This window comes from Miscanthus floridulus, chromosome 5, assembly GCF_019320115.1.
Source record: "Miscanthus floridulus cultivar M001 chromosome 5, ASM1932011v1, whole genome shotgun sequence".
Lineage (NCBI taxonomy): Eukaryota > Viridiplantae > Streptophyta > Magnoliopsida > Poales > Poaceae > Miscanthus > Miscanthus floridulus.
This window is the reverse complement of record NC_089584.1, coordinates 90,642,423-90,669,878: the sequence shown is the minus strand read 5'-3', so window position 1 is coordinate 90,669,878 and position 27,456 is coordinate 90,642,423. Positions and strand designations below refer to the sequence as shown.

At 42.6% G+C, this 27,456-nt stretch overlaps 2 protein-coding genes and 1 long non-coding RNA gene across 3 annotated transcripts; all 3 read left to right on the top strand.

The window, feature by feature from the left end:
• The first annotated feature begins 473 nt into the window (after positions 1 to 473).
• Positions 474 to 4,714, top strand: LOC136450222 (GDSL esterase/lipase At1g28600-like). The gene is made up of 5 exons (XM_066450589.1): positions 474 to 838; positions 966 to 1,187; positions 3,270 to 3,418; positions 3,500 to 3,776; positions 4,304 to 4,714. Exons 1-5 carry the CDS (start codon positions 562 to 564, stop codon positions 4,582 to 4,584), a joined length of 1,206 nt encoding a protein of 401 aa, XP_066306686.1. The 5' UTR covers positions 474 to 561; the 3' UTR covers positions 4,585 to 4,714.
• Positions 4,715 to 10,580: 5,866 nt separating this feature from the next.
• Positions 10,581 to 13,890, top strand: LOC136450221 (GDSL esterase/lipase At1g28600-like). The gene is made up of 5 exons (XM_066450588.1): positions 10,581 to 10,957; positions 11,053 to 11,274; positions 12,194 to 12,342; positions 12,436 to 12,712; positions 13,496 to 13,890. Exons 1-5 carry the CDS (start codon positions 10,675 to 10,677, stop codon positions 13,774 to 13,776), a joined length of 1,212 nt encoding a protein of 403 aa, XP_066306685.1. The 5' UTR covers positions 10,581 to 10,674; the 3' UTR covers positions 13,777 to 13,890.
• A 3,876-nt stretch (positions 13,891 to 17,766) lies between these two features.
• Positions 17,767 to 21,853, top strand: LOC136450224 (uncharacterized). Its single transcript, XR_010758283.1, has 3 exons — positions 17,767 to 18,418; positions 18,598 to 18,748; positions 21,587 to 21,853. It is a non-coding gene; the product is annotated as an uncharacterized lncRNA (long non-coding RNA).
• Positions 21,854 to 27,456: the final 5,603 nt, after the last annotated feature.

Genomic DNA, 27,456 nt, shown 5'->3' with positions numbered 1-27,456 from the left:
GATCAAGGTCACCGGAGTCGATGAGGTCGGACGCCGAGGAGACGGCGGCACGGCGAATGCGAGGCGAAGATGAGAGCGGTGTGGGCGCTGCGCGGCGGGTCAGCGGGTGGAGTGGAGTCGAAATGTCGAATGGATTAGGGTTGTGAGGGGGCGGCCGTCGCCCGTGTCCCTTATATATGAAGGGAGGGGCCGAGGTCGACCAGCCAAGCGTGGGCCGTGGCCGTGGGCTGAATGGGCTGGCTGCCTCGGGCTGCTGTCGGGCCTCCCTCCATTTCTCGTGCCGAGCCATGCTGGGCCACGGGCTTGGGGTTAGCCCAAGCACGGCTTGAGCAGCGGGCCGGGCCAGCCCGAGCCCGAGTTTCATCGGGCTATGCCGGGTTCGTGTCGGGCTTTTTTTTTTCATGTTTCGTGTCGTGCCGTCGTGCCTCGTGCTGCATGGCCTAAGTATAGTCGCAGTTAGACGCTGATGTCGATATTGGTTTGGTGACGCTGAGGCGTTCCCCAATAAGAGACTTGTTCGGCCTCTTCGACGGCGTGCCCGTCTCCCCGAGCTGATTCGCCATGCCTTCCTCAGCCTCCGCGAGAGGAGGACGAGGGCTCCTCTTGCCGGCGGCTGCGGCGGCGGTTGTGGTGCTACTATTGGATGCAGTGGCGCCAGCGGCGGGTTGCTATCCGCGCGTGTTCAGCTTCGGGGACTCGCTGGCGGACACCGGCAACTACCCGTTCGTCTACGGCAACGACTCTGGCGCGGCCGCGCTCCGGCCACCCTACGGCGAGACCTTCTTCCACCGCGCCACCGGGCGCGCCTCCAATGGACGCCTCGTGGTCGACTTCATCGGTAAGCTACCTACACTAACACTACGGAGCTAGTACCAAACAATCGATCGATCGACCGATTGATCAATTAGACTGCGTGGCAGTGGCAGTACTGATTTGAGATTTGGGATTCATTCACGTGGTCGCAGCGGACACGCTGGGCCTCCCGTTCGTGCGGCCGTATCTCAGCGGACGGAGCGCGGAGGACTTCGCGTGCGGGGCCAACTTCGCCGTGGGCGGCGCCACGGCGCTCAGCCCGGATGAAATCCGTGCAAGGGGTTTCGACAACATGGGCAATCAAGTGGGCCTCGACATGGAGATGGAGTGGTTTCGCGATCTGCTCGACCTACTCTGCCCTGGCAACCTCGCCGGTATGCATGTCCTGTCTCACCTCCTCGTCTCCTCCGGTTCCATGCTTCCCCATTTGACGGGTTCGCACGCCCAAGCAAGCCTTGCCGCTTTGCCGGCGCAAGGGAGCCGAATCGGCCCGCCTGATCTTATCGAAGGAAACGCTTGCTTTCACGGCACCGAGGCAGCCGACAACGGATCCAAACACGTTGACATTTCCAGCTTCTTGCCCAGCCCAGCTAGGCAAGGCGAGCGCTGGCAAGGGATCCAGGCAAAATCGTACTGGTACCCTGGTAGGTGAGGAAAGTACTAGCAAGTTGGAGTAGAAAGCAATTTCTAGAAGATACAGTGCAGTGAACTACCGGGAGTTAAGAGACGGAAGCTGAAAGATGTGTGGTGCAGAGATGGACGCTGAAAGAGTGTGGAACAAGGGTGGGACCATGGGAGTCTAAACACATGTGGAAGTTCATCTTCGCTACTTGGTTTAGATAAAAAAAACATAAAAACTGAAAATTCTGCTTCTAAATCGAATCTGTCATTTTCCATTTATGTTTTGTAGTTATATGCCCCCTACTATATTAAATATATGCTTGGCAGAGCTCCTGCCAGCTCTTTCAAAACAAAAATAAAAAAGGAAATCAATGATTGATAGTATCAGCTCAACCAATACAAATAGCTGGCCAATTCATATCAGTCACTCTATTGGCGATTTCGGCAGAAGACATGCAGAACATTTTGCTGCCATTTTTTTTATTTTTAATTTTATGGCACCCGAACGATCACCAATATTAGTGTTCTTCCAGTAGGCAAGCTTATGGTCAGAATTGTGAAATGAACTGTTAAATCTCTACAAGCACTGTCATGCTACAAGACCAGAAATCAACTGTATGCATCTATAACTAGTTGAGCTCATAATTTCACTTGTTTGGAATAGATATAGAATAATTAGTGAGAAAGAACTGTTCAAGCACGTGCTTTTACTTCCTCTTGACATAGCGTGTTGCGGTCAAGAAATCCGTTGCTGTGCTTCAAAACATATTGTATGATCAATCTGACTTGTTCCAAACCATATATCTACAGTCAATTGTTGTGAGCTTGTGAACACTCCAACTAGGGATGAGCAGTTGTCAAAAGCCTTTAACCACTTTTGATTTCATATTTTTACCGAAAACAGAAACATGATTGGGAACACTGGCTAGGAAAACGGAAACAGTTATGTCGGGAAATCAGAAACAGGATAATTCGGTCGGGAACCGATAATTCAAATCAGGGACACTAAACTACATGACCATGAGTCCATGACTTCAAGATTTAGGTGGCACAAGCAAATTATATAAGATCATATAAATCCACAAATCATGAGGTATGGTGAGCTTATCAATGCACATTTCCATAGAAAAGTCAACTAGCAATTTCTTTTAATTATCATGATCTACCTTGGGCAAAGAATAATTAGCTGTAAAAAAAGAACATGAAAAGGGAAAGAAATGCAAAGACTGGCCAAACTATCTGCTGTGAACGAACATGGGTCACTATTTTTGGGAGCAAACTCCCAGGATTGTGAATGAACTTGGGCCAAGCCATCTGTGTGAGTTTCCTGCCGCTTGACCCGAAAAAAAAAAGCACTAGCAGCACAACAGCTAGCACTCTGCAAGGCAAAGCATTCATCCCACCTTGCTATGGGAACAAGAACTGGTGCCCAGGACTCCAGTAAGGTTGATGTTTTGACTGAGCTGATAAATATTAAATTTTAATAATATGGGGTTTGGCGTTTGAGCCTGAAAAACGGGAACTTTCCTGGATAAAAAGCAGGAACTTTCCCCTATATAAAAACAGGAACAGAGAATACGGTCAGGAAAACCTTTCTCCTGATTATCCTGTTTTTTTTTCCTGTTTCCATATTTTACTGAAAGTACAGTAAATGACAGGTAAATATGATAAATGGTGTCGGTCGGTACGGGATTTCCCCGTCCTGTTTTTATCCCCAGCTCCAACTGCTATGGAATGCCTTAGTTTTATCAAAACGTGGAATGCAGTAATTTCATCACCTTCTTTTGTATGATGTAATCTCTATATGCTGATTCGGAATCATGTTTGTCGCATAGGTTGCTCAGATATGATGAACCAATCTCTCTTCTTGGTTGGAGAAATCGGGGGCAATGACTACAACTTTCCTCTTCTTTCTAGAGTTCCCTTGGAGAAAATTCGCACCATCACTCCGAGTGTTGTTGCGAAAATTTCTTCTACAATCAGCGTGAGCATTAGTTTTTGTTGTAGGTGTTGTGGCTGCTAACATTGTATATAGATAGCAATTTATAATGAATTGAGTTTGCAGGAATTGATTCGGCTAGGAGCCAAGAATCTTGTTGTTCCAGGAAACCTCCCTATTGGATGTGTCCCGGACTATCTGATGATATTCAAGAGTGATAAGGAAGAGGATTATCAACCACAGACAGGTTGTCTTAGGTGGTTGAACGAGTTCTCACAGTACCACAACAAGCTTCTTGTGGAGGAGCTTAAGAAGCTTCGCAAGCTCCATCCTGGAGTAACCATCATCTATGCGGATTACTTTGGAGCTGCTATGGAGATTTTCCTTTCCCCTGAACAATATGGTAGGCTCAGATATTTTCCTTTATTTTCTACTATGAAATTTAATCTCTACTTATCTGAAGATTGTTTGACAGACTACAATTCATGCCATCAAGCTTTCAGAAACTATTTATTTAGGAAACCAAGGCTAGGTTAAGTAGGCCTTTGGTTACTGTTAGTCACCATGCTTTACTTGTATTTTAGATTCATTTTCGCTGTTGGTACTTCAATTTTGAGCAATGCGTTTGATGCATTTAGCTGACCAGCAAATGGGAGTTTGTTTGATTATGTTTCTTGTGGAGTCCTAATACCAAGTAGTATCAAATTACATATAGTAAGCACATAATTAGCATTGTATAACATCACGCAGAACTGGCAATTTAGACCACTTAGCATTATTCTTTCCTTCCTTTTTATTGGATGTTCCTATTGCCACAGTAGTATAAATGTATTCTATGAATAGTATAAAAGGGTTAAAAAAAACTCTTCTTGGCGATATAGTTAATGTTGCCATAACTGTTTTTTTATGTGCGCCATAACTGTTGTTCAGGGATCGAACATCCCCTAGTGGCTTGCTGTGGTGGAGAAGGACCCTATGGTGTGTCCCCAACTACAAAATGTGGATTCCGAGAATATAAACTGTGCGATAACCCAGAAAAGTATGGATCATGGGATGGCTTCCATCCATCAGAATCTGCATACAGGGCCATTGCTACGGGCCTGCTACTAGGTTCCTACACAAGTCCGTCAATTGCTTCCACCACCACTTCATGTCCACAGCTTATGGAGCTCGGCTCTTCTGCTGAATACAAACCCCTCTACGACCTGTAATCATTTTGTATATATTTAATTGTATGTACTCCATCGCCCACTTCTATAAGTTCCATTTTGATATCAACAAGCGATACTTTGTAACTTTTAACTAATAACTTGTGAACCTAGCTACTGTATGTTTGTTAGAGTGCACGGTTAGATCTAGATTCTATTCAATCCACTAACCAAAAATGCACAGTAGGGGGATCGCCCTCTCCTGTTTACCTAAAAAAATGCAGAAGTATAAACCACATAGAAGAAAATACACAAGTGAGAACAATACTGAGGCACGATGTTTTTTATCGAGGTTTAGTTATTTGCCTATATCCTCGGGGCATTGGTTACATTACGGACGCTCCTTCTAATAAAATAATAGCTACACCGGTATCCAGTTGCCTCGTGGCCTCATCACCGCTCAAACCAATCGTCGAGTCGTCCCTTGGTTATTGTGAACTTCTAGACTCCTTAGGTAAATGATTTCAATGGTTAATGACAATCTTGCATGTGCGACTAATATGTGTATTTGAAGAAGTAGGTTTCATGGGTGATGGGTCACAATTGACGATGGTGAAGAAGTCCTCAATAGTTGATGTAGAAGCTATTCCAGGACAAACCGACATGTGTGGCTAACGTATGATTTGGAGAATAAGTGTAACATTAGGGCATGTACAGTCACAGACGGAGGTCGTCTGTAAACGCCTCGAATTTATTGTACAAACAGGTAAAAAGACAGGACATACAACCCATGGTCTATTTCGTTGTCTACAGGCTGTTTAATGTTTTGCATGTAGCCAAGATCAATGATAAATTAATTTTTGTATACCATTGTGTTGCATGTAGCTTCTTGATTAAACACTAGCCTTGCAAAGGCACGTTCAGGTGTTCTGCAAGTCACGTGCATTCCAACAGTTTCGGATATGGAACAAATAACAGTGATCGGCAAGTCTGAACATATAGATAAAACTGATCTGCAAGTCCGAACATACATAAAAGTGATATTTTTCATAACTGAAATCTCCAAAAACACATTCCCCACCAATTGAAATCACCAACATGGTGAGATCAACTACAGCAGTGAGTGAAGTCACAAATATTCACAAGTATTCCGTCCAAATTTTCAGACAAGCTGCAGCAGCAACATCCAGTAAATATTCAGGTATTTTTTTGCAAAGGATCACAGCAGCAGCATCACAGCAGCTAGCATCATAGTTCATAGCAGGATGACCCTAACATGCTTAGTAGTTCATAGTTTTCAGAAAATTAGTGCAACGCCGAAACAGAAACCAAGTGAAATGCACAAGTACAGGTACCACTTGTCATCATTCAGTTCACTAGTAGAAAACAAGCAAAACTGCCATTTCACATTCAGACTCACACTATTAGGTAATATTTCACACTGTCATTTCCAGAATCAAACAGATACACTAGTTTTCAGATAACAATAGTAATTGGTGTCCTTTGACAATGACTGAAATTTCAGAAAAGTAGCGGCTTACAAAATCAGCCACATAATCCGCTTCTCAGTCCTAACCATTTCGTTCTCGTCATCATTCACTAGAACAGGTTGCTGCTAGTATTGGTTGACAACAACTGCTAGTATTGTTTAAGAAAAATAAGATCACTGCTACTACTAGTGTTTAAGCAAAATAAGATTGCTGCTACTTCAGATCCCTTCAGATATGTTTTCAGGAAAAAAAATGCAGTAATCTGATAATGAAAACCATGTACTGTTAATCAAAATTCAGAAACATCTACTGATAATCAAAGACGCCCCCGTCGTGGCTAGTGAAGCCACCGATAGGGGAGGATTGGGCCGTGCCGGATGCAGCCATGGATGAGGACGATGTTGATGTTCACCGTTGCCGCCGCTGATAGGGAAGAGAGGCGCCACCGGGCCGGATACGCCACCAAAGGGGAGGAGGCCGGCCGCTGAGCCGGATCTGCCTCCAACGGGGAAGAGGCCCGCCGCCCTACTGGATCGACCAATGGAGGAAGATGCCCGTCCGCCGCCGTGGATTTGGCGCGAAAATCCATTCCCGCGCGCCCTCAACTTCCTCTGCGCACGCGCGTCCGCAGTGGATGGATCCTCCGGCTCATCGACTCCCCCGTACAACGTGACTCTAGAGAGACGAGGGCTTCTTGGAGCACGAGCCACGCTCGTCGTCTCGCGAAACGACGGGGCGAGCTCGTCTCCTCACAACCGGGGTTCTTTTTGTAAAATATACGACGTACAAACGGGGTGTACAGACACGCTGTACATGCCCTTAGGCCACAATGTATGAAGGTGAAGGCCTTGTTCGCTTCTCTTATAATCCGTCTTTTGAAGCTTGTTTTTTTAGCCGGAACAGTGTTTTTCTCTTACAACAAATCAGCCGGAACAGTGTTTCGGCCTATTTTTCAGGGAAACGAACGGGGCCGAAGACATATATTCCCAAGAGTTGATGATAAGACGATCAAGTACTCGAGGACTCAAGACATCTATCCCCAAGCAGCATTGTCTCCTAAACAATTCTTGTACCAAGGATTACAACTACTACTAGAGCACTTAATTTACTCGAGGCAAGCTAAACAACTAAGCAAGCTACACAATGTAAGCAACTACTCGAATTACACAACTCGAGACTAGAATAGCTAAATAAGCAATTACACAAGCACAAAATTATCAATGTAAATTCAAGTGCAGAGAAGTCAAACCAACGAGAGCAAGAGACATAATGATTTATCCTGAGATTTGGTTGCTTGCTGGCAACCTACAAATGCGTTCTAGAGCCTTGCAAGCCCTCAAGATTGGCCCCAACGTGGGCGATTGTGTATAAGCCGGCTAGTCAACAAGGCACTCTAACAAGGCTCGAGAAAAAAACACTAGTGGGTGTTCTTGCAATCTCCGCGATGATGAGCACCAAGCCTCTCACAATCAATCAATCAGGGCACAATCACCAAGTGGTGCTCAATGATCCCAATCAGCTCTAAGCCGTCTAGGTGGTGACAATCACCAAGAGTAAAAAGAAAAGTGCAGCCACCACGCTTCTCTAGCGCCACCAAATGCTAATCAACTAAGCAATGCACTGGACCACTCCTTAATCTCCAAATGCAATCTCAAACAAGCCTTAGTAGGTGAGTGTGTTCTTTAGCTCAAAGTGTATGCAAGTATCAGCAAACGGTGCTAAAGTATACTCACCCTGTTCGCTAATGCTAAAATTTGGTTTATGCTGATACTTATGCTGAAATATTGTGAGAGGAAAACACTGTTCCATAGCTAAAAAGTAGTTCTGAATAAACTCAAGCGAACATGGCCATTATCTTAACAGCGCTCCTAGCGCCCGGACGCCCCGGATTCAGGGGCGCGTCTGGACGCACCTCTGGGCCCGTCCGAGTGTCCCGCCCCACGCACGAAACCATGCCCGCTGCCCCCCAAAATAGTAGACTCATTTCAATCCCCGACCAAAACAACGGAGCACCAAGCGTTCGTCGCCTCATGGAATAGTAGACTCGTTCTATCCCACAGGCGTTGCCATTCCACCGCGCTGCCCGTCCCCCCCCCCCATCCCGTCGCGTCGCCTATCCCCTCGCTGCGCCCATGCTAGGTGCGTCGCATCCTCACCGCGCTCCCATCAGAAGTATTACTTGTTTGCAACATTAAACAAAGCGCAATACGAGATGCAACATCAGAACAAGTCTACTGCAACATTAGAACAAAGCGACTGCAACAACAGAACAAAGTTATTACAATACGAGATGCAACATCAGAAAAAAGAAACTAATGCAACAAAGAAATATTACTTGTTGCAACACCGTAATAAGGCTACTGCAACAAAAAACAGAACAAAAGCACAAATGCGAGAAATCAACATCAGAAAAAAAAAAACAAATGCAACAAAGAAAAATTACTTGTTGCAACAGCAAAACAAAGCTACTGCAACAGTAGAGAAACAAAGCGCAATGCGAGATGCAAAATTAGAAAAAAGACTAATGCAACAAAAAATAATACTTGTTGCAACAGCAAAACAACGCTACTGCAACAACAGAAACAAAGCGCCATGCGAGATGCAACATTAGAAAAAAGACTAATGCAACAAAAAAATACTTATTGCAACAGCAAAACAACGCTACTGCAACAGAGCTCGCCGGAATCCTAGCCACCGCGGCGCCCCTTAGATCCAGATCCAGAGGAGGAGGATAAGGAGGAGGATGTGGTGGAGGAGGAGGGCTCAGATCCAGAGAAGGACCCACCTACCTTGCCGGAAGCCGTCGCCGTCGCCTTCCTCTCTGGTGGCATGGAGGTCGCGGAGGGAGGGAGGGAGGGAGGGGCGGCTCGCCGGAAGCCACCGTCATCGACCTCCTCTCCGGTGGCATGGAGGTCACAGAGGGAGGGAGGAGGGCGACGACACGCGAGCGCTGCGTGCCAGCAGCGAGAGAGTGGAGGAGTGGGGAGGAGGAGCAGGCGAGCAGAGCGGGAGTGAGTGCAGCGGTCACGGGACACCTGATGTGAGGGAGTCGAGAGGATAAAGGGCGCCGTGCGGTCGAGTCGTTCTTGTGCAGGTCCATCCGGACGGGACGGATGACCGCACAGTAGCGTTATCGTTATCTTAAACAGAAGAATTATATATTAGGAGAGTACTTTTATATCGAATCAAGTAGTGTTAATCTTATGTAATCTAATTAAGATATTTTTGGAATAATTTAGTTAAAATATTGCTTGTGAAAGTTTAAAGATGCTTAACTGAACACAAATCTAATGTATTTACAAGCCGAGCAAGTACACGTGTATCGTCGGTGCTTTGGTGCGGACTGGGGACAAAGTAGGATAAAAGCTTTCTTCTAGCCAAGCCTCCAGACGAAGCAAAGCTGAACCTGAAAGAATGAAAGTCCATGTGTGCTGTGTTTGCAGATCCACCGGTTCAGGTAAGCTGCTGTACCAAAGGTCTTGTTTGTGCAAAAAATAACGCATTTTACGTGCACCCCAACTCGTATATAAGATTAAGTATTAAATTGATCATTTTAATGCAGCTTAGAACTGTCGTTCTGTTCGTTTCATCGTAAATGATCATAGATTATTTACTGCTAACTGGTTTGACTGATTTGATGTGAGAAAAAAAATAATGTTCTAACTTATAATCCATGATCGTATAAGCCCAGCCGAACAGGCTATGTGCAGGCCCATCCATTTCAAATGAGCAGAGCACGCACGACATGGCATGGCACGGCACGGCACACGAGAGACAGCTCCAAGTCTCCGACCCACTGTCCAGCGGGCCACACATCAATGCAGGCCCACAAGGCCGTTACTAGAGTTGGTGGACACGTGTCCATCCGTTTGCTTGCACTCACGACGTCAATAAGGGGGAATTTCTTTTGTGCCATTAAAAAAGATCGTAATATTCTGTGTGTCTCTGGAAAAGTTCAGCGGTCTTCAGCGTCACTGCTCTAACTTTCTTAGTGCCCTCCATACCACTGCCGTCAGTTTGGGCTTTAACGCCGTCAACCTACAGATGTGAAAAGTCGAAAATACCTTATGTCTAAATATGTCATTAATTTTCTGAGCATCTTAACGACTTCAAATGAAAAAACTCAAAACTAGAAAATTATAGATCTCATCGAGATCTATAATTTTCATATAAAAATTATCTTCATTTAATTCCGCAAAAAAAATTATGATTTGATATGATTAATATATCTTAAAAAAATCATATCTTTTTTTACGGAATTAAATGAAAATAATTTTTATATAAAAATTATAGATCTCGACGAGATCTACAACTTTCTAGTTTTGAGTTTTTTCAATTGAAGTCGTTAAGATGCTAAAAAAATTAATGACATATTTAGATATAAGGGTATTTTTGACTTTTTATACCTGTAGTTTGACGATGATGAGTCCAAACTGATGGTAGTGGTATGTAAGACAAATTTTTTTTTTGAAATAGTAATATTGAAGACCGCTGAATTTTTTCAGAGATACGCGATCTTTTTTTAATGGCACCTCGAATCCCCCCTTAAAAAAGCATTGGAGTCAGCCATCTTGCCTGCCCCAAATCAGACTCCTTGAATTCAGTTTCTTCTACGGCCGCCTCGAGCCGCGCGTGCCGACGTGACACCCCGAGGAAAGAGGCCATGGCGTCCTCCGCCCCCGGGAGAGGAGGAGGACAGCCGATCCTACGGCCCGGGGTAGCGGCGGCGGCTGTGGCGGTGATGCTAATAGTTGGGGTGGAGCCGGCGGCGGCGTGCTACCCGCGCGTGTTCAGCTTCGGGGACTCGCTGACCGATACCGGCAACTTCAGATTCTACTACGGCAACAACTCCGGCGAGCCCGCGCTCCGGCCACCCTACGGCGAGACCTTCTTTCGCCGCGCCACGGGGCGCTTCTCCAACGGCCGCCTCGTCCTCGACTTCATCGGCATAAACTACATACGCCCATCATCACTCGATCGTTCGATCAAATTAGCCTGTGATGCACCGGTAACTGATTTGAGATTCGGCGTGCGGCTGCAGCGGACACGATGGGGCTCCCGTTCGTGCGGCCGTATCTGAGCGGTCGGCGCGCGGAGGACTTCGCGTGCGGTGCCAACTTCGCCGTGGGCGGCGCCACGGCGCTCGGCCCGGACTTCTTCCGCTCCAGGGGTTTCGAAATCGGCGACGGACGGGTGCACCTAGACTTGGAGATGAAGTGGTTTCACGATCTGCTTGAGCTCCTCTGCGGCAGCGGCCGCTCCGGTATGGTTGTTCCCTTAATCCCTTTTACCTCCTCCTCCTCCCTTCGACCTGGCCTTTGCAATTCTACTGCTATTGGGGAGAGAAGAAATTCTAGTGGTAGTGGGGAAAGTAGCATATAGCAATGAACAAAAAAAAAAGTTCGATATATAAGATGTGGTGTACAGGTGTTTGGCGATGGAACGAGAAAGGTGCGATTGCGATGCAAAGGTGTTGATAGGGAATGTTTGAATTGTCGAAAGTTATCCTTCCAAATCTAAAAAGAAGAAATAGACGGGTGAATGGTGATAAAACAATTCATCATTGATGGTAGCAGCAATAAATTGCAGATTATGGATGGTTTCAGTCCAATGCTAACCGGACAGTCCATATCAGTCATTGTCCAAAACCTGAACTGAAACTTCAGTCCATATCATCAGAAGACGTGACCCAACATTCTTCTGCAGTTCTGCTCTGCTTCAGTTTTTTTCTTCTTCTTTTTGGCGCCTCAAATCACCAATACTGTTCCCGGAGGTGACAACTTATGATTAGAAATGGGACATTTTGTGAAATAAACTATTTAGTCTCTGGAGGCATTGTGCTGCAACACAACCAGAAAGAACTGCTGCTTATTTAATTGTTACAGTCAACCATCAATTACAAAATCACTGACAAATAGAGGAATGCCATTCAACCAAATGCGTCTACTTTCACTCGATATAGCTTGCTGTGCACAAGCAGTCCACTGCTTTGCTAAGGAAGCTATTAGCCTATTACTATGATAAATCTGACTTGTAAGTTGTAACGCAGTAAGAAATCAATATAACAGTAACTTGCTGGGACTATCAATGATTAACTACAAGAAATGCTGTAATTCTGTCACTTTTAAACTTTTTTATATTGTGATTTTACATGCTAATTCAGAACTCTGTTTATTGCACAGGTTGCTCAGACATGATGAGCCAATCCCTCTTCATCGTTGGAGAAATTGGGGGTAATGACTACAACCTACCTCTTCTCTCCAGAGTGCCGATTGAAAAGATCCGCTCATTCACACCAAGTGTCGTTGCCAAAATTTCTTCAACAATCACCGTGAGCATCTGTGTCATTTTACCTGTTGCTGCTGCTGAGTGCTGACGTAGTAAGTAGTATATAAATAGTAATGTAACTGATTGGAGTTTGCAGGAATTGATTGGGCTAGGAGCCAAGACTCTGGTAGTTCCTGGGAACCTCCCAATTGGGTGTGTCCCAAAATATCTGTTGATATTCAAGAGTGATGACAAAGAAGATTATGAGCCAGAGACAGGCTGCCTCAGGTGGATGAACGAATTTTCAGAGTACCACAACAAGCTTCTCTTGGAGGAGCTGGAGAAGCTGCGCAAGCTTAATCCTGGTGTGACTATTATCTATGCTGACTATTATGGAGCTGCAATGGAAATTTTCCATTCCCCTGAACGATTTGGTGAGTTAAGATATTTGCCTTTACTTGTTACAGGTATTAAATATGCAGTACAGCTTTGCTTTGCATACAGGCCAGAATGGGATGCGAAGCCACCCCCCCCCCCCCCCCCCCCCCCCGCCACCCCACACGCACACACCCTCGCGCGCATGTCCCTGATGCGTCTTAAGCAACTAACTCATTTTCCATGTTTAGGAAAAAATAAAACCATCCTTTTGGAACTCTGGAAGTTGATGGTAGGCTATTTGTCAGTTTTTGCTTCTGCTTTTCATAGTAGAATCCAAAGTGGAGCTGGATGTGAATATCTCCGTATTAAACAGAAATACAAAATCTAGCCATGGGGGAAATGAAATTTGACTGCCAAGTAGAAGCTTGTATAATACCTGTACTAACAAGCTGTTTGGTTCATTCCACAGTAACGCAAATATAAATGGAATTAGTTCAAATCTATCTCCCACCAGTAACATCTGTAGCTTTGTTTCATTTACGTTTGCGTTACCACAGATACAACCAAACAGCTCGTAAGTGTTATCGAATTAGATTTCATAAGCTTTCAGAATTACCATTATTTAATAACAGCTTGAATTCGGTAGGTAACACAAGGACACAAGGTGATACAAGATAACATCATTTTGCTTTAGCATCCTCTTCTACTTTTCTTTGATACCTGCATTGCTATCATTGCCATCATGGTGCAAATACATTATGTACAGTACCAATAAACATAACATAACTTAAATTGTGTTCCTAATATACATAGCATACATTGCCATCACTGTGGTTTAGGTATCGAGGAACCTTTGGTGGCTTGCTGCGGTGGAGAAGGACCCTATGGTGTGTCCCTTTCTACAGCCTGTGGATATGGAGATTACAAGGTGTGTGATAATCCAGACAAGTATGGCTCGTGGGATGGTTTCCATCCATCGGAAGCTGCATACAAAGCCATTGCAATGGGCCTTTTGCGAGGGACATACACACAACCATCTATTGCTTCCACCACCAGTTCCTGTCCACAGCTCACTGAGCTCGGCTCTTCTGTTGAATACAAGGTCCTCTACGATTTATAGTTTTGTAGCTACATTTAGTTGTTAGTGTTATATTTATATAAATACATGTGGTTAGATATTTAATCTATTTTTTGGATGCGTACAGCATGGTTAAAGATGTAATGATTTAGACAATTTTGCCTGATTACAGAGCTGCGGTCCTGTACTGCACTTCTCGGCTGTGGCCCACGTGATTGGTTGGGTTTTGTTTTACCTTCTCTTTTTCAGTTACAGGTTTTACTCGTCATTGTTTACTGTTTCTCTGTAGTTTCAATGCTTTATTATTCCTTTAGTTGTATATGCAGGTGTAGTTTCGAACTTCTGAGCATCCTCCCTTTTGTATAGTGCTAGAATTAGTTATTAAAAGGGGGTGCTTTTACCGTCCATAGAAGGTACCAAGAGGAACCACATAATTATACTTGGGGAGTCCCGAAACTCTTGGTACCTCCCAATGACTTCAAAATGGCTGACTAAAAGGAGTGGATACCAAATCTTTGACAATCTTGGCTGGTACAGCGGAGAGCCAGAGATGTTATCTACTTCATTTCCATTTATTGTAAATGTAACCATTGATTCTTCCGATTAACGTGATGCTTAGCTGAACTTCTGCATTATCAGGAAGTAAACAGCTTTCTAGTATTTCAGAGTCTTCTTGCTGTGGCTGTCTTTCCTTGGCAACTCCTTTATTTTGTGCTCAATCGTGCGGAGCAATTTCTATTCACGATTATGATCAATCCTCTCACAGATCTAATGGTGGGAGATCAAGAGCTCACATAGGCCACCCTAAATCGGCGATCACACATTAACTAAGCGCATGTTTGGTATTGCTCCACGAACTATGCTCTACAAACTCTACTGTAGAACAGCTCCACAAAAACCTAGAGTTTGTGGAGCATCCCTTTACATACTCTCATAACTCCACATTTAGGTGCTCTCACAAACCTGAAAAACATAGAACGGAGCAGTCCCAAACACCCCCTTAACTAAACCAGCGGGGGAGAGGGCTTCCCCTATATGTTCCTGCTTACTCATGTCATGTGATGGTACTACATAATACTGCAACTATCAACAAATTACCAACAAAGAGAAAGACATATACAAGAATGGAGAAACTACTTATACCCAATCTTTTATCGATGGGCTAGAATAACATCAAATCCTAGCTCAATGCCTAAAAGATGCCAAAATCAAGGCGATTGTTTAAACAAGATTCAAATAAAAAAGGGTCTCAACTTGTGGTCGTTGACTTCCGGATTGCCTGCGACAAATGCACACCACACGTCCTCTATTTCACTCGTTTCTTTTCTCTCGTCTATGGCAAGATTTTTTAATTACATTAGAGATTGGTTTCTTTTCTCTCCTCTCGGCAAGATTTTTTTAATTACATTAGAGACATGGACAATTAACGCTTAGACCCTACTCGTACGAGCATGTCCGAAAGACAGAGAGAGTCACCACAGGCATCGATAGCCTACAACAATGTTAAATCCTTAAATAAATTCAAGAAAAATGCAAAGAACGTAAATATGAGTGCGCAGGTTATATGACAAGAAACCCAACCAGTTGTTTGCCTCTGTTTATTGTTATTGTAGCTTTCGTTGCTTAGTCTTCCTATGAATCACGAAATATGATAACCTGAGCTCTGAGAAATATGGTCAACATGCATATTAATTATGAATTTTATTATTTTTAAACATAGAAAACCACCTATGAAACTAGCCAATGTATCAAATTTATTAGGTTAGTATGTTCGTTACCTAATTTCACAATCAATGGTTGAAGATCGGACTGACGCTTAATTTAGAGGTTGAAAAATATAATTTACTCTTATTTAGAAGCTACTCCCTTGGTCGTAAAGAAATACAATTCTCACTCTTGGTGGAGTCGAATGATTAAAGTTTGGCAAAGTTATGATACAAAATAAGTACAATTTAATTAATTGCAAAATATTTTCAAAGTAAACTTTTTTTGACAATTTTTTCATAGTAAACTTAGTTTGAGACATAAATGTTTATATACCTATTCATGTATATTGGATTCTTTATTTATTTTCTATATTGTTTGGTAAATTTAGACCATTGTGATCAACGCGGTAGTTTTAGCCCATGAGACTGAATGAGATTATTTCTTATAACTTTACATGGTAAACATTTTTTTTTATTTAAGTACCTTTTCCAACATTGATAATTCATTACCATTTTTATAAATTTTAGCTTCAATTTAGGTATCTACAAATTATAATTCAAATAGACTATTTATTTAGGCATTCTTTTTCTTTACATTCGTTTGGAGACCAAACTTTTAACGTCTCATAGTTTTTATTATGGAAGGGCCAGCGCCTGGCTGAACAGGACGACGCGTCCGAAGCAGCTCCTGAGCCTCCACTATCACGCGCCTATGGGAAAAACGACTCGCTCGCCCATGCCGGTAGGACCACCCGAGCCTGCTCTGCTTTCACGCACCCGCAAGCACACACAACAGCATCAGCACCAGTAGGCGGCATGCACGCAGCACCAACATGTGGCATGGTGACCCATACAACTGCAATAGCAACGTACTCTTGAAACATACAGTGACCCACACCCGCATGGCACCAACAGGCGGCGTGGTCATGCATGCGCACGCAGCACCAGACGACGCGGTGACCCACGCAACAGCAGTATACTTTTGAAACATACGTTGACCCACGGTGACCCACACGCAACAGCAGCAGCACCACACAATTGCAACGTGTGCTCCTCCCAAGATCTACTTTTGAAACATCCAGATAAAAACGCTTGCAACATATGTCTGAAACAGATGAAACACTTGAAACATGTGCTTGAAACATGCATGTATAGCCTTGCAACATATGCAAGATCGAGATCTAATTTTGGAATATTCTGATGAAACACTTGCAACATAAGTCTGAAACATCTAAAACACTCGAAAACATTCACTTAAAACATGTGTGTATAGCCATAGAACATACGCAACATCCAGATGAAATACTTGAAACATAGACTTGCAACATGAGTATATTGTCATTGCAACATATGCAACATCTCAGATATACTTTTGCAACATCTAGATGCAACCCTTGAAACATAAGTCTGAAACGCCTGAAACATTTGAAACGCGATAACCAGCAACCTTGGGTCGAGGGGACGTCACTCCTCCTGTGATTCTCCCGCACACTGCTCGCTCAGCCGTAGTTGTCCAACACCATTCGATCGCGGGTGATGGGGGCACGGCGCGGGCGGCGATGGGGTACGACACGGTGGGGCGAAGGGCACGGTGCGCGCGGGAGACGGGCGCGCGATGGGGGAAGGGGCGAGCAGATGAGTGGCCACGCCGTGGCTTGGCCACACGCGCAGCCTGGCTCGGTGACCAACTCTAGGCCCAGGCGGGGGAGGGGGGTAGTGGCCGGCTCGGCCTCGGTGCTCGGGGCGATAGTGCTCGCGCTCAAAGTCGAAGGCGGAATCTTGCCTCACGACCTCGGGGGCTTGGGGTCGACCAGTCGTTTTGGATGAGAGGATGAGGAGTGGGGATTTTTTTTGTTTTTAGGAGATAGGACCTAGTCCTGCGTAGGTGTGGGCCACATCCGGATATGGGTCATGGGATAGACGTCCGTGCCATATCTCCTACAGCTAAAGCTAAAAAAGAACAAAACTTTGACAACTACGATAATCGCTGGGGTCGTCACTCCGGCTTGCGTGTGACAAACATTTCGCCTCCTCGGCCTGCCGCCCATGCGAAAAAGAAATTTGCTGCATGCTCTGAGGCTCCATTCCCCGGTAGGAAAGAAAAATGCGCTGTCAATCATGCGCGCGCTCCTTCCTTCCCTTGCATGCGCGGTACGATTGTGCGATCCCTCAGCCTCGCGGAAAACCACACGCCGTCCCTGCGCCGTCGCACGTCTCAGACGCCACCATACGCGACGTCCCTACGCCGCCATAACCGCGTCGATCGGTGTCGTCGCCATCGTACGCGATGTCCCTGCACAGCAGCAACCGCGTCGACCAGTGCCGTCAGGCCGCGCTGCCGCCACCGCCACCAGCCCACATCCTCGCACTGCTGTCGCAGATCCCTTGCACCTGACGTCGCACGCCATGACGCCGCTAGCACCATCCTCGCCCTCGCGCCGCCCTCGCCAGTCATCGTCCTCGCCGTGGGAAATTGGGCCGGCCTAACCCTATCTCCTCCATGCAAGGTCGCATGTCTCCACTTCTCCCTAACGCTAGCTGCTGGCTGGTCGGGAAGGAGTCGTGGTGTTCGTGCCAGCCCCGAGGAACACTAGCTGCTGGCCATCGAGGAGTCATGGCGTTGTTCATGCTAGTCGAGGAGGAATGGACCCACACCGTTGACCTCGCCGTTCGCGCCCGTGCCGTTGTCCTCGCTCCGCCTTGATCCGCGTCCAACATAGGCGTGGCCACTCAGAGTCGGAGGTGGGCGTGGGCGTTGCCGTTGCACGACGCAGAGACTACAAGCCCTCGCTAGATGGCATACCAGAGGAAGCGAGAGCTGTCACTGCTCCCCGAAGCCGAAGGGGGCAGCGGGCATGGCATCCTGTCCATCTACACCAGTATTCAGCCTCGGCAGCACCCACCACCACCACCTCCAACATCGGACTCGATGTTGACATCGATAGCGCATAGGAGGTGTTTGATGGAATGCCCATGAGGTAAACAGTGCGTCCTTTGGTCTCCATGTGTATGCCATGAATACAGGTCTGGTGGACGCCATATCAATCATAAATTTTGGATCTTCAGAAGCAAGAAAATAACTCATTAATTTTAGATCTTCAGAAGCAGGAAATTCACTCATTGGTCTGGGATTTCTAATCCTATTCTTGGTTTGCAGTTCTCAAGGAAGGGAGCATCGTCAAATCATTGACCATCTCCACGGTTTACAAAGCGAAGAGGAGCCACCACCACCAACAAGGACAAGGTGCCCGTTGATGTTGTGGGAGCAGTGAGCTGTCCCCTCTTGGGAAATCTACATGGAACATCAGGTGGTGAGATTGCTTTACTTGCCTGACTGAGTACATGTCGCCTTTGTTGGTCTATGTTCAATTCAGCCACCCTTTCTGTTCTACCTCCACTGGGCTATGCTATGCAATTTATTGCGATTGGGGCACTGTTAGCGTAGTGGATATCTTTTCTGTGGGGTCTAGAGATGTCTCTTGTAGCTTCGACCAGTTAGCATTGTTTTTTCTTTGTCTGTAAACCTGATAGGTACAGGTACAACTAAATTTGAAGGATGCACATTCCTGTGTGTGACAATCTTTGTGGATTCAGGCCGACAATAGTCATATAGTGTAGCTAGCATTGTCGTTGTAGCATGCTTTCTATGTCGTGGAGATGTGAAGGCTGTAATACAACAAAAACGGGATATTTGATTCACAAAAAATCTAAACGTTTCTTCATCATACTTCACATATAGCACACCGGAAGCCCACTTCTGCTAACCTGCACACCAATGAAGTTTGTTCTTGGATGCTGGTGTCCTAGACGGGAATCCTAAGGTTAAAACAAAACTATGATATGTGTATAATAAGATTCCTTGGTGCATTTTCACTAATCTTGTACTGTTGTAATGATTTGATGGAGTTGCCTTTTCTGTGAATTTGATGAAATCAAGAATGTTAAAACAATTTGACATTTATACGATGTAGGTGTCTAGGAATGTTTGATTGTTGTCCTTGTGGATGGAAATCAGACATATACATCCGGGAATCAGACAGTCTCTGCTTTGAGCTATCTGTCAAGAGATGCAGGGACAAGCGGCCTATTCGTTTCGTCGTAAACGATCGTGGATTATTTACTGCTGGCTGGTTTAGTGTGAGAGAAAAATACTATTCCAGCTTATAATCCACGATCATATACGAGCAAGCGAACAGGCTGAAGGTTGCAAGCTTGGCTAATGAAATTTTGCTCAAAGTCAGTTTAATACTTTATCTATCTAATTATAAAATCTAAATTATTTCCAATCCCCCCAAAAATTGCTTAGTTACAATCCCCTATTACAACTGTTGTATTGTTTGTTTGATAATAGTTTTGAGATGGTAACATATATCTGTGGTCCAGAAATTATCTTGACCTTTTTATTATAGCAAACTCCATACATGATGTGCATATTTCCAAAAAAAGTTCATTGGATTATTTTGTATTATTTTCAAGGGGACTCTACATAGTTAGCATCCGAGGACGTATAGGCCACGATCTGGAACAAAATAGTACCACAGGAACAATGCAAAGCTTTGTCATAACTTGGCTCTGCTTGCACAACTTCCTTCCGGTGCTGATCTTCCTTCATGTACAGATAGATTTCTCTGTCTGGAGCAGATAAGTTTATGTTCTGCTTCATATAAAAAATGTACGTCAATTAAGTTTGATTAACTCTATGCCACCTGCCTGTCTTAATCACTATGCTTCAACCTGAATTCGATCAAATCTGTGTATTGTAGTATTTGAAAAATTATTATAGCATTCCTTTTAATTTCCATTCATCATATGCATCAGTTCGATCAGATCTAACAAGCCTCCTATTTAACAATGATGTGCTTACGACAGTGCTGATTGATCAAGTATCTTCTAAATAAAATTTTCAAAGGCATCTAATAAATTATAGTAAATGGTTTTCTCATGACAGTGCCCAAATGTTTTAGCTGCCCCTGTTAGCGATCAGATGATGATGACTGCTATGCTTGTGTGACAATCGTGCATTTTTCTTGCCAACTACTCGGCACCCATTTTAACTGAATGGAAGACTCAGATTATGTTATGCATCCTAAACTGCTTACATTTTTTTGATGATTTATATTTCAAACAAACCACGCAGAGAAATGGTTTACCACTACATTTTGGTGATCTGTGCTAAATTAGAAATTGTGCATTCATGGTGATCTGTGCAGACACACATTCAGGGCGATCTGTGCTCTGGTTCGGCTGATGGTATGGTTAGGAAATGAAAATGTTCAACCCATTCATGCGATTGAATCCTCTGCTCTCATTCTATTAAAAAGGAAACAATCCACTAAGTCGTACACACTCCCCAATAAGTCTGGTAATTAATTCGTTCAAATCAATGCTCGGTGTAGCAGGTAATGTAACTTAATCAATCGCAAGCGGCAAAGGAACTCAAACTCAATCCACAATCCGTCTCGCTCATCTGGGAAAGAAGAGCAGGCTGTTAGGCAAGCTGGCTTTAATACAACCTCTAGGGAAGCTAGGAAAGTTGGTATATACTTGGTACCAAACTTTGTGTAGCATATGTTTAAGTTATTTCCTAGCTTTATTCCATTCTCTTCATTCTAAGTCTTTTTCCTTATATTACTTTTGGAAACAAGGGCTATATTAAGGAAAATTGTTACTGTTCACTTGATGCAAGTAGCATAACTTTTTTTTATGTGTTATGTCATTTTAGAAGGGTGTGACTTCAGAAAGAGTAGAGTCTGAATAAGATGTAGCACAAACCTTTAGCACCATAGAGGTTAGTGGTGACAAGCTCTTTTTGGTGAGCTTAATGGAATGCAACTGAGCCTCTATTTTTTTATTACATTTTTATTCCAGTTTTGCAGTAGAGCACACACTAACAGACTAACATTCCAAACTCTGGGTTTTAACGTTTCAGAAAATAGAGTTAACCTATCCTTTGCTTCTCATTTTTGGCTTTATTATTAAGATAAGGAAAATAAAGCGGTGAAAGTAGTTGTGGCCTAATCATTAACATAAAAGCAACACTGTGTCTTGGTCTGCTACTAAGGTACCTGGTTCTTCTCAGAACCACTCCTTAATAAGAGAAAATAATTGGAATAAGCAGATTGTTTCTGATGGATTTGTTTGTATAGGCTGCGCTTGATAGCATCACAAGATCGCTGGCTCTAGAATGGGGAACAGATGATGACATTAGAGTCAACAAAATTGCACCCAGACCATTTCAGGACCAATTCAAGACACCCACGGAGTGAGGAAGCTTTTGCACCCCAAGAAATGAGCAAGGGGCATGGAGAAATGATGCCATTATTCAAGTTTGGAGATAAGCGGTATATAGCAATGGTTGCGAATATGAACTTGATTGTTTCAGTTTCACATAGATTCTTACAATATGAACTTGATTGTTTCAGTTTTGCATCAAAACTTGGAGTTGTATTTTTATCATGGTTAGTATCCAAAACAAAACAAAAAATCATTTAGATTTTTCATATTTTCATACAGCTCTAAAATGCTTTTAACCTAGGATACATTTCAATTTTTCGTACTGCCCTCCACCCATTTATTAGTTTTATGAACGACATAACACTCAAAGTAAGAAAATTGTCCTGATAAGCTGATAAAGAAAAGAGTGGATATATTTCAGTAAATGCAATTCTCAATCAAGGACCAGTAAGCCTAAAGCTCACCAAATTCACCTTAACAACACTTGTTCGTGAATTTATTGGTGCATGAAAGAATTAGATATCGGAGATTTCTTCCTGCCGATATAAAATATTATCTTAGCCGCATTACGGAACCTGCCGATATAAAATATTATCTTAGCCGTATTACGGAAAGGTCTATACAATAGAGTTGGTGAGCCTGTGATGCCGCGCTCTCCGTGACTATGTTAATTTCACAAACTTTGTTTTTTGGATTAAATATTACTTTAACATCGGTATTTTATTTCACAGTGTTGTTATCTTATCGTACGATCCGCGTGTTTTTAGTACAAAAGTTTAGATGCCCCGTAGCAATGCATGGGCACGCTACCTAGTCATTATCATTTTTCATTAGTTTTTTGTCTAAGCAATTGTGTTTTCCACGGAATCTATATTTATGTATTTTTCTTTCCAATTCATATGGAAATCAAATTGTTATTTTATTAGCTTATTTATTATTTTGGATTTAATGTCTATTAATTATATCAATTATCAAAAAGCATGGACCGTTAGATCGATAAAAAGATAAAATATTGTATGTTCTTTATTTCTCTAATTAATCTCATAATTATATTAGGCATGAACTTTTTTATTTTAACGATGTAGGTTCTTTTCCTTTACAATTAATCTCATAATTATATACGGCTTAATATAAGTCACTATAAATATATGTGATTTCTACTACGGTTTTCTTGAGCCTACCGCTAGTGATCCTAACAGAACCACCATTGTAAATACATGATTTTTACTGACAATTCTCTTAAGCCTATTGCTAGTAGAAACGTATTTGCACTAGCTGTTTTCTTAACCTGATGCCAGTACAAATACTTTGAAATCTTTTTTTGAGTTTTTAAAATGATCTCGGATGGAGAAATGATCTAAATGAAAGTTGCAGCCCTAAAGGAAATCTACAACATTGTAGTTGGTTACCTTTTATTTGAAATAACTTTGGTCCCCAAAATTATGTTTTAAGATTAACGATTTTGAAATTCATATTTTTTTAATTTTTTAAATGACCTAGAATGAAAAAATGACCTAAACTAAAGTTGTAGTACTCAAAGAGGTGTAAAACTTTCTAGTTCAAACTGTTGGTATTTATTAACGTAAATAGAATACGAAGGATTCTGCAAAGCGCACATAATACCATTGTAGCATTTTACCAGGAGTATTTTAGGTATCATTATTTATGTTTTACCACAAGGAAACAATGAAGTAAAGATTATTAAATATCAAAGAAGTATCTATCAGTCAACATACCATCATAGCTAGAGCAAGGGGTAATGGTAATGATAGGAATTAAGCATAATGACACTCAGGGGATAGATCACTAAGATACTGTAAACTAGTTAACTCAAGAGAACAACGAGTGACGTAGATTCCTATGATATTCTTATTATAGGATCAAAGTATATATATACCCGACTATAGCTAAGACTAACTCTACTCTTGTGTACTTTGGGACGCTGCTAGACGGTAGAGCACCACAAAGGATAACTCTACTGATGCGACTACGGTCCTACAATTTAAGAACCTACTCACATGGGATGGACTACAGAGCATATACAGGGCTATCACCACCCACTGCTACCACACGGCCAGGGAACAGGGTGCACTCACAGACAGAGCATCGTATAAGCACCATGCTTACACGAGGCTCGGTTACTTAGCCTAACCGGTAAACTAGCAGGCTAAGCGCTCTATAAACCCGTACACAAAAGTAATGATAATCTTAACTAAGCGAGATATATATTCAAAGTACGTATAGCCATATAGATAAGAATATGATAAATTGATTATAAGTCTTACAAGATGTAGAAGTGAAGATACAAGGCTTTCCTGAGCCTCCAAGACTAGATCCGAAACTTGAGCATGAGCCCAACTCGACACTTACTCCTGAGCTACTAATCTACTACATTGGAGAGTTCTAGACCTATTCCTCCTGGTGTGTGTTGATATGAATGAGACATGAATTAGGGTTTCCAAGATGGCCTCAGGGAGGACGGTAGGGGCTGCTATATATAGGGGAACCATCAATTCTGAGCCCTTAGATCAAACCGACTTGAAACAACAGCGTAGATTTGATCTTTAAGGCGATGGAGGACCGACGTACGAAGGAGAGGCTAGCAGGCGGGACCCATAGGCTGGCCAGCCTAGGGCACCATTGGCCCAATCTTCGGTGAGTTGTCTTCTGGATGCTTCTAGAGTCTTCCTAAGTAGGTTTCTTTATAGATAAACGTGATTTGATCTGACGATTAGGTCCACTTGCTTGTTTTCTAGATAAATCCTCCTGCGTTCACAGATTCATCAAAACTTGTGGAATTTATTAGTTTAAACCCCTAGACCTATGTTCGGTGATGGAATTAAGTATATATGCAGGTTATATTAATAGTTTATAATTGATGTTAATGACCATTAACAAGCTCCCCCACATTTAACCTTTGCTAGTCCCTGAGCAAAGTTAAACTTGAACAATGGATTAGGAGTTGCTACAATGTTTTCACTCCTCAAAAGTACATAGGTGTTCAATCAAAAATTCTCCTTCGGATTGGAATAAACTGATCTGACTTTCAAACTTACCCATATTACCTTCAATCATGGGGCTTCTTAGCCTTCACGTGGGTCTTGAGTAATTGAAAGATAGAACGATCAAGTCAAGCACTACGTCTCAAGTTCTTTGTTCCACCATTGTTCTGAAGTTTTTGTAAGTTTTCAAAATAATACCCAGAGATTCCATTGTATAACACTCTCAAGTCTCTCGATATATGTGATATTTGTGGATCCTCACCAAGGCAATAAAGATGCTATGTCTTTTTCTCTTCCTACCACTAAGGCTTATGTGGAGTTCATAGGTAGAAAGAAAGCTAGAGCATACTTGCAATGCATGTATTGTAAAGTCAAACAACGGACCCAAAGAGAAATGAGTCATACAATCAAATCAAGATGTGCATGTGTGTGGATATATGGTGGATATATATGGTGACTATCCTAATTCTACTTTGTTTCTTGAAAACTTATCTCTCTTTTAAAACTTGAAAATATTTTTGTAAGAGAACGGGGGCTATCTTTATTCATCTTTCTTCTTCTTCTTTTCAGGTGAGCATCTGAGTACCTATTATTTTAGATATCTCAGACACTTGTTCATTTTTTTCTCTTTTTATTTTTTTATCATTTTTTACGAATAACTTTTGCATAGCCCATGTTTTTTTTCTACAATAAAATTTTTGAGAGATAGCAACAAGAACTTTGGAGCATTTATTTGGTGGATGAAAAACCTATCAAGCATATTTTTGTGCTCACTTCTAGTGTGGGAGTAAAACATTTTTGGGTGGATCTAAATGGAAGGTATGTTTTTGTGCCTACCCTGGTGTAGGAGTAGTGCATATGTGGGTGGTGTGTACGTGATCTTGATTTTAAGAGCAAGACAAATCTCTCATAAGGGTCAACAAAGCTTGACAAAACTCAATGCAAAACAAGCAACAAGTATGAGTGGAAGTTTTCCTAGCCTATATAACATGTATGGCTTTGGTAGGAATTCAAGCTGTCATACATGAACTCATCATATAACATTTTTATGTTTTTCAAAAGATAAATCTCTAGAACTTTAGTATCACTTAGAACAAGATAAACAACAGTGCAAACCTTCTCATATCATATCCGTCAATTACCTAAACTTAGATCAAGCATATGCTACCCACGGGTTTCAGGTTCAGAGTAAATCCTTGTATCAAAATAATCTTATCCAAAACTCAGGGAATTCAAGCCTGAAAACTAGGTACTTGAAAGGAATTGCAATATAGCAACTATTCATCATTTCTATTTTAAGAGATTATCTTTATAGTCTTTTATTTTATTTTATTGAGCTCTTAAAAACAAATTAAAGCAAACTAGGCACACTCTTTATTTTGTTTTTATTTTTTAGATCACACATTATAACTATATTTATTTCTATAAATATATTTTTTTATTTTTTTAGTTATTCATCTTTTTTCTAATATATATATAAAGCAAACTAAGAATAATAAAAGAAAAGAAATACTTATCTAGATACATGGGGGATGCCTTCTCCCCAAGCTGGTTGTTGTCGTGGTTGCTCAACGAGGTGGCCAGATGTGGAGGTGCTGGAACAGAGCCTCCCAATTTTGATTTTTGTTGTTGCTGTTGGAAGCTGGCGATCTCGTGTCCCATGCTTACTTGCCATTATGTATGATTATATATCATACCTTGTATGGCAGCATTTGTCTCTTTAATGGTTGTGAGTCTGTTGTTGAAGTGGTGGTAGGCCTCCTAAGAGTCATGATACCCACGGCCATAGAAAAATATGCATCCTCCCTGATGCCCACTGGAGGTTGCTTCATAATCTTGCCCTTGGTAGTTGTGGAAGTTCATTGATCAAGTATCTCGGTTCACTCTTGAAGATTAGGATTCTTGAGGTGGCGCCTTCAGTAGTGGCGCTTCCATTGGTGGTGACACCTTAATTTACCAAACCCGTCTTGGTTTTGAGTTTGATTTAGGTTTAACATGTTCATCCTTTCTTGACTTGTTCCTCCGCCTTGTTTAGCGTTTCGAAGTCAACCATTAGTAGTAGAAATTGGTGACATCTTGTGTGCATCATAATTGCCGGTTCAGAACTTTCACTTGTAGAATTTGGGGATCAACTCCCCCACACTTTGCTCGAAGTGTGTTCTGCTCATCAAAACAAGGTAGAGATCAAGTGTATGGGCTCTGTTGGTGGGAACACGCCAACCGAACCAAAACTTTATTTATCATTCCCTAGCCTTAAGCACATTGAATTATGATAAGATTGATGTTATGTGCATTCATTCTTACAACATGGGTGATAAAATGAGGATGAATGTGACATTTGAATACATTTGTCAAAAAGAGTGGAGTTACTTAACCTATGGAAGGATTGTCCATCTTTACAAAATGTATTAAACTTTACATGATTATGACTATCATTTTCCAAAGATAAGATATGCAAAATTTTAGCTCATTTGGTTAAGACTATGAGATCAAGAAAGTGGTGCTATGAACAAGCTTAAGAAACAAGACATGTTGAGTTAATCAGGTTGAATCAAGCAAAGTTGTAACTCAAACATGTTTGTTTCTTCATTTGTGTAAATAGCAAGATCTAAGGGAAGCTTTTTAAATAATGACCACTTACCTTAAGATGTTACCTTCCTCATTGGAGTGTGTTGACACCCTATAATGAAGGGTAGATGACTTGTGTGGTGATCTTTTCTTCCTGCTTGAAGCTTTCCTTGCTTGAGCTGTTCATGAGCATCTTGTCTCCTATGTCACAC

Coding starts and splice junctions, on each gene's coding strand:
- LOC136450222 (XM_066450589.1), top strand. CDS start 562: ATGCCTTCCTCAGCCTCCGCGAGAGGAGGACGAGGGCTCCTCTTGCCG. Junction 839..965: donor CCTCGTGGTCGACTTCATCG/GTAAGCTACCTA, acceptor ACGTGGTCGCAG/CGGACACGCTGGGCCTCCCG. Junction 3,777..4,303: donor CCTTTCCCCTGAACAATATG/GTAGGCTCAGAT, acceptor ACTGTTGTTCAG/GGATCGAACATCCCCTAGTG.
- LOC136450221 (XM_066450588.1), top strand. CDS start 10,675: ATGGCGTCCTCCGCCCCCGGGAGAGGAGGAGGACAGCCGATCCTACGG. Junction 11,275..12,193: donor CTGCGGCAGCGGCCGCTCCG/GTATGGTTGTTC, acceptor TTTATTGCACAG/GTTGCTCAGACATGATGAGC. Junction 12,343..12,435: donor AAATTTCTTCAACAATCACC/GTGAGCATCTGT, acceptor TGGAGTTTGCAG/GAATTGATTGGGCTAGGAGC.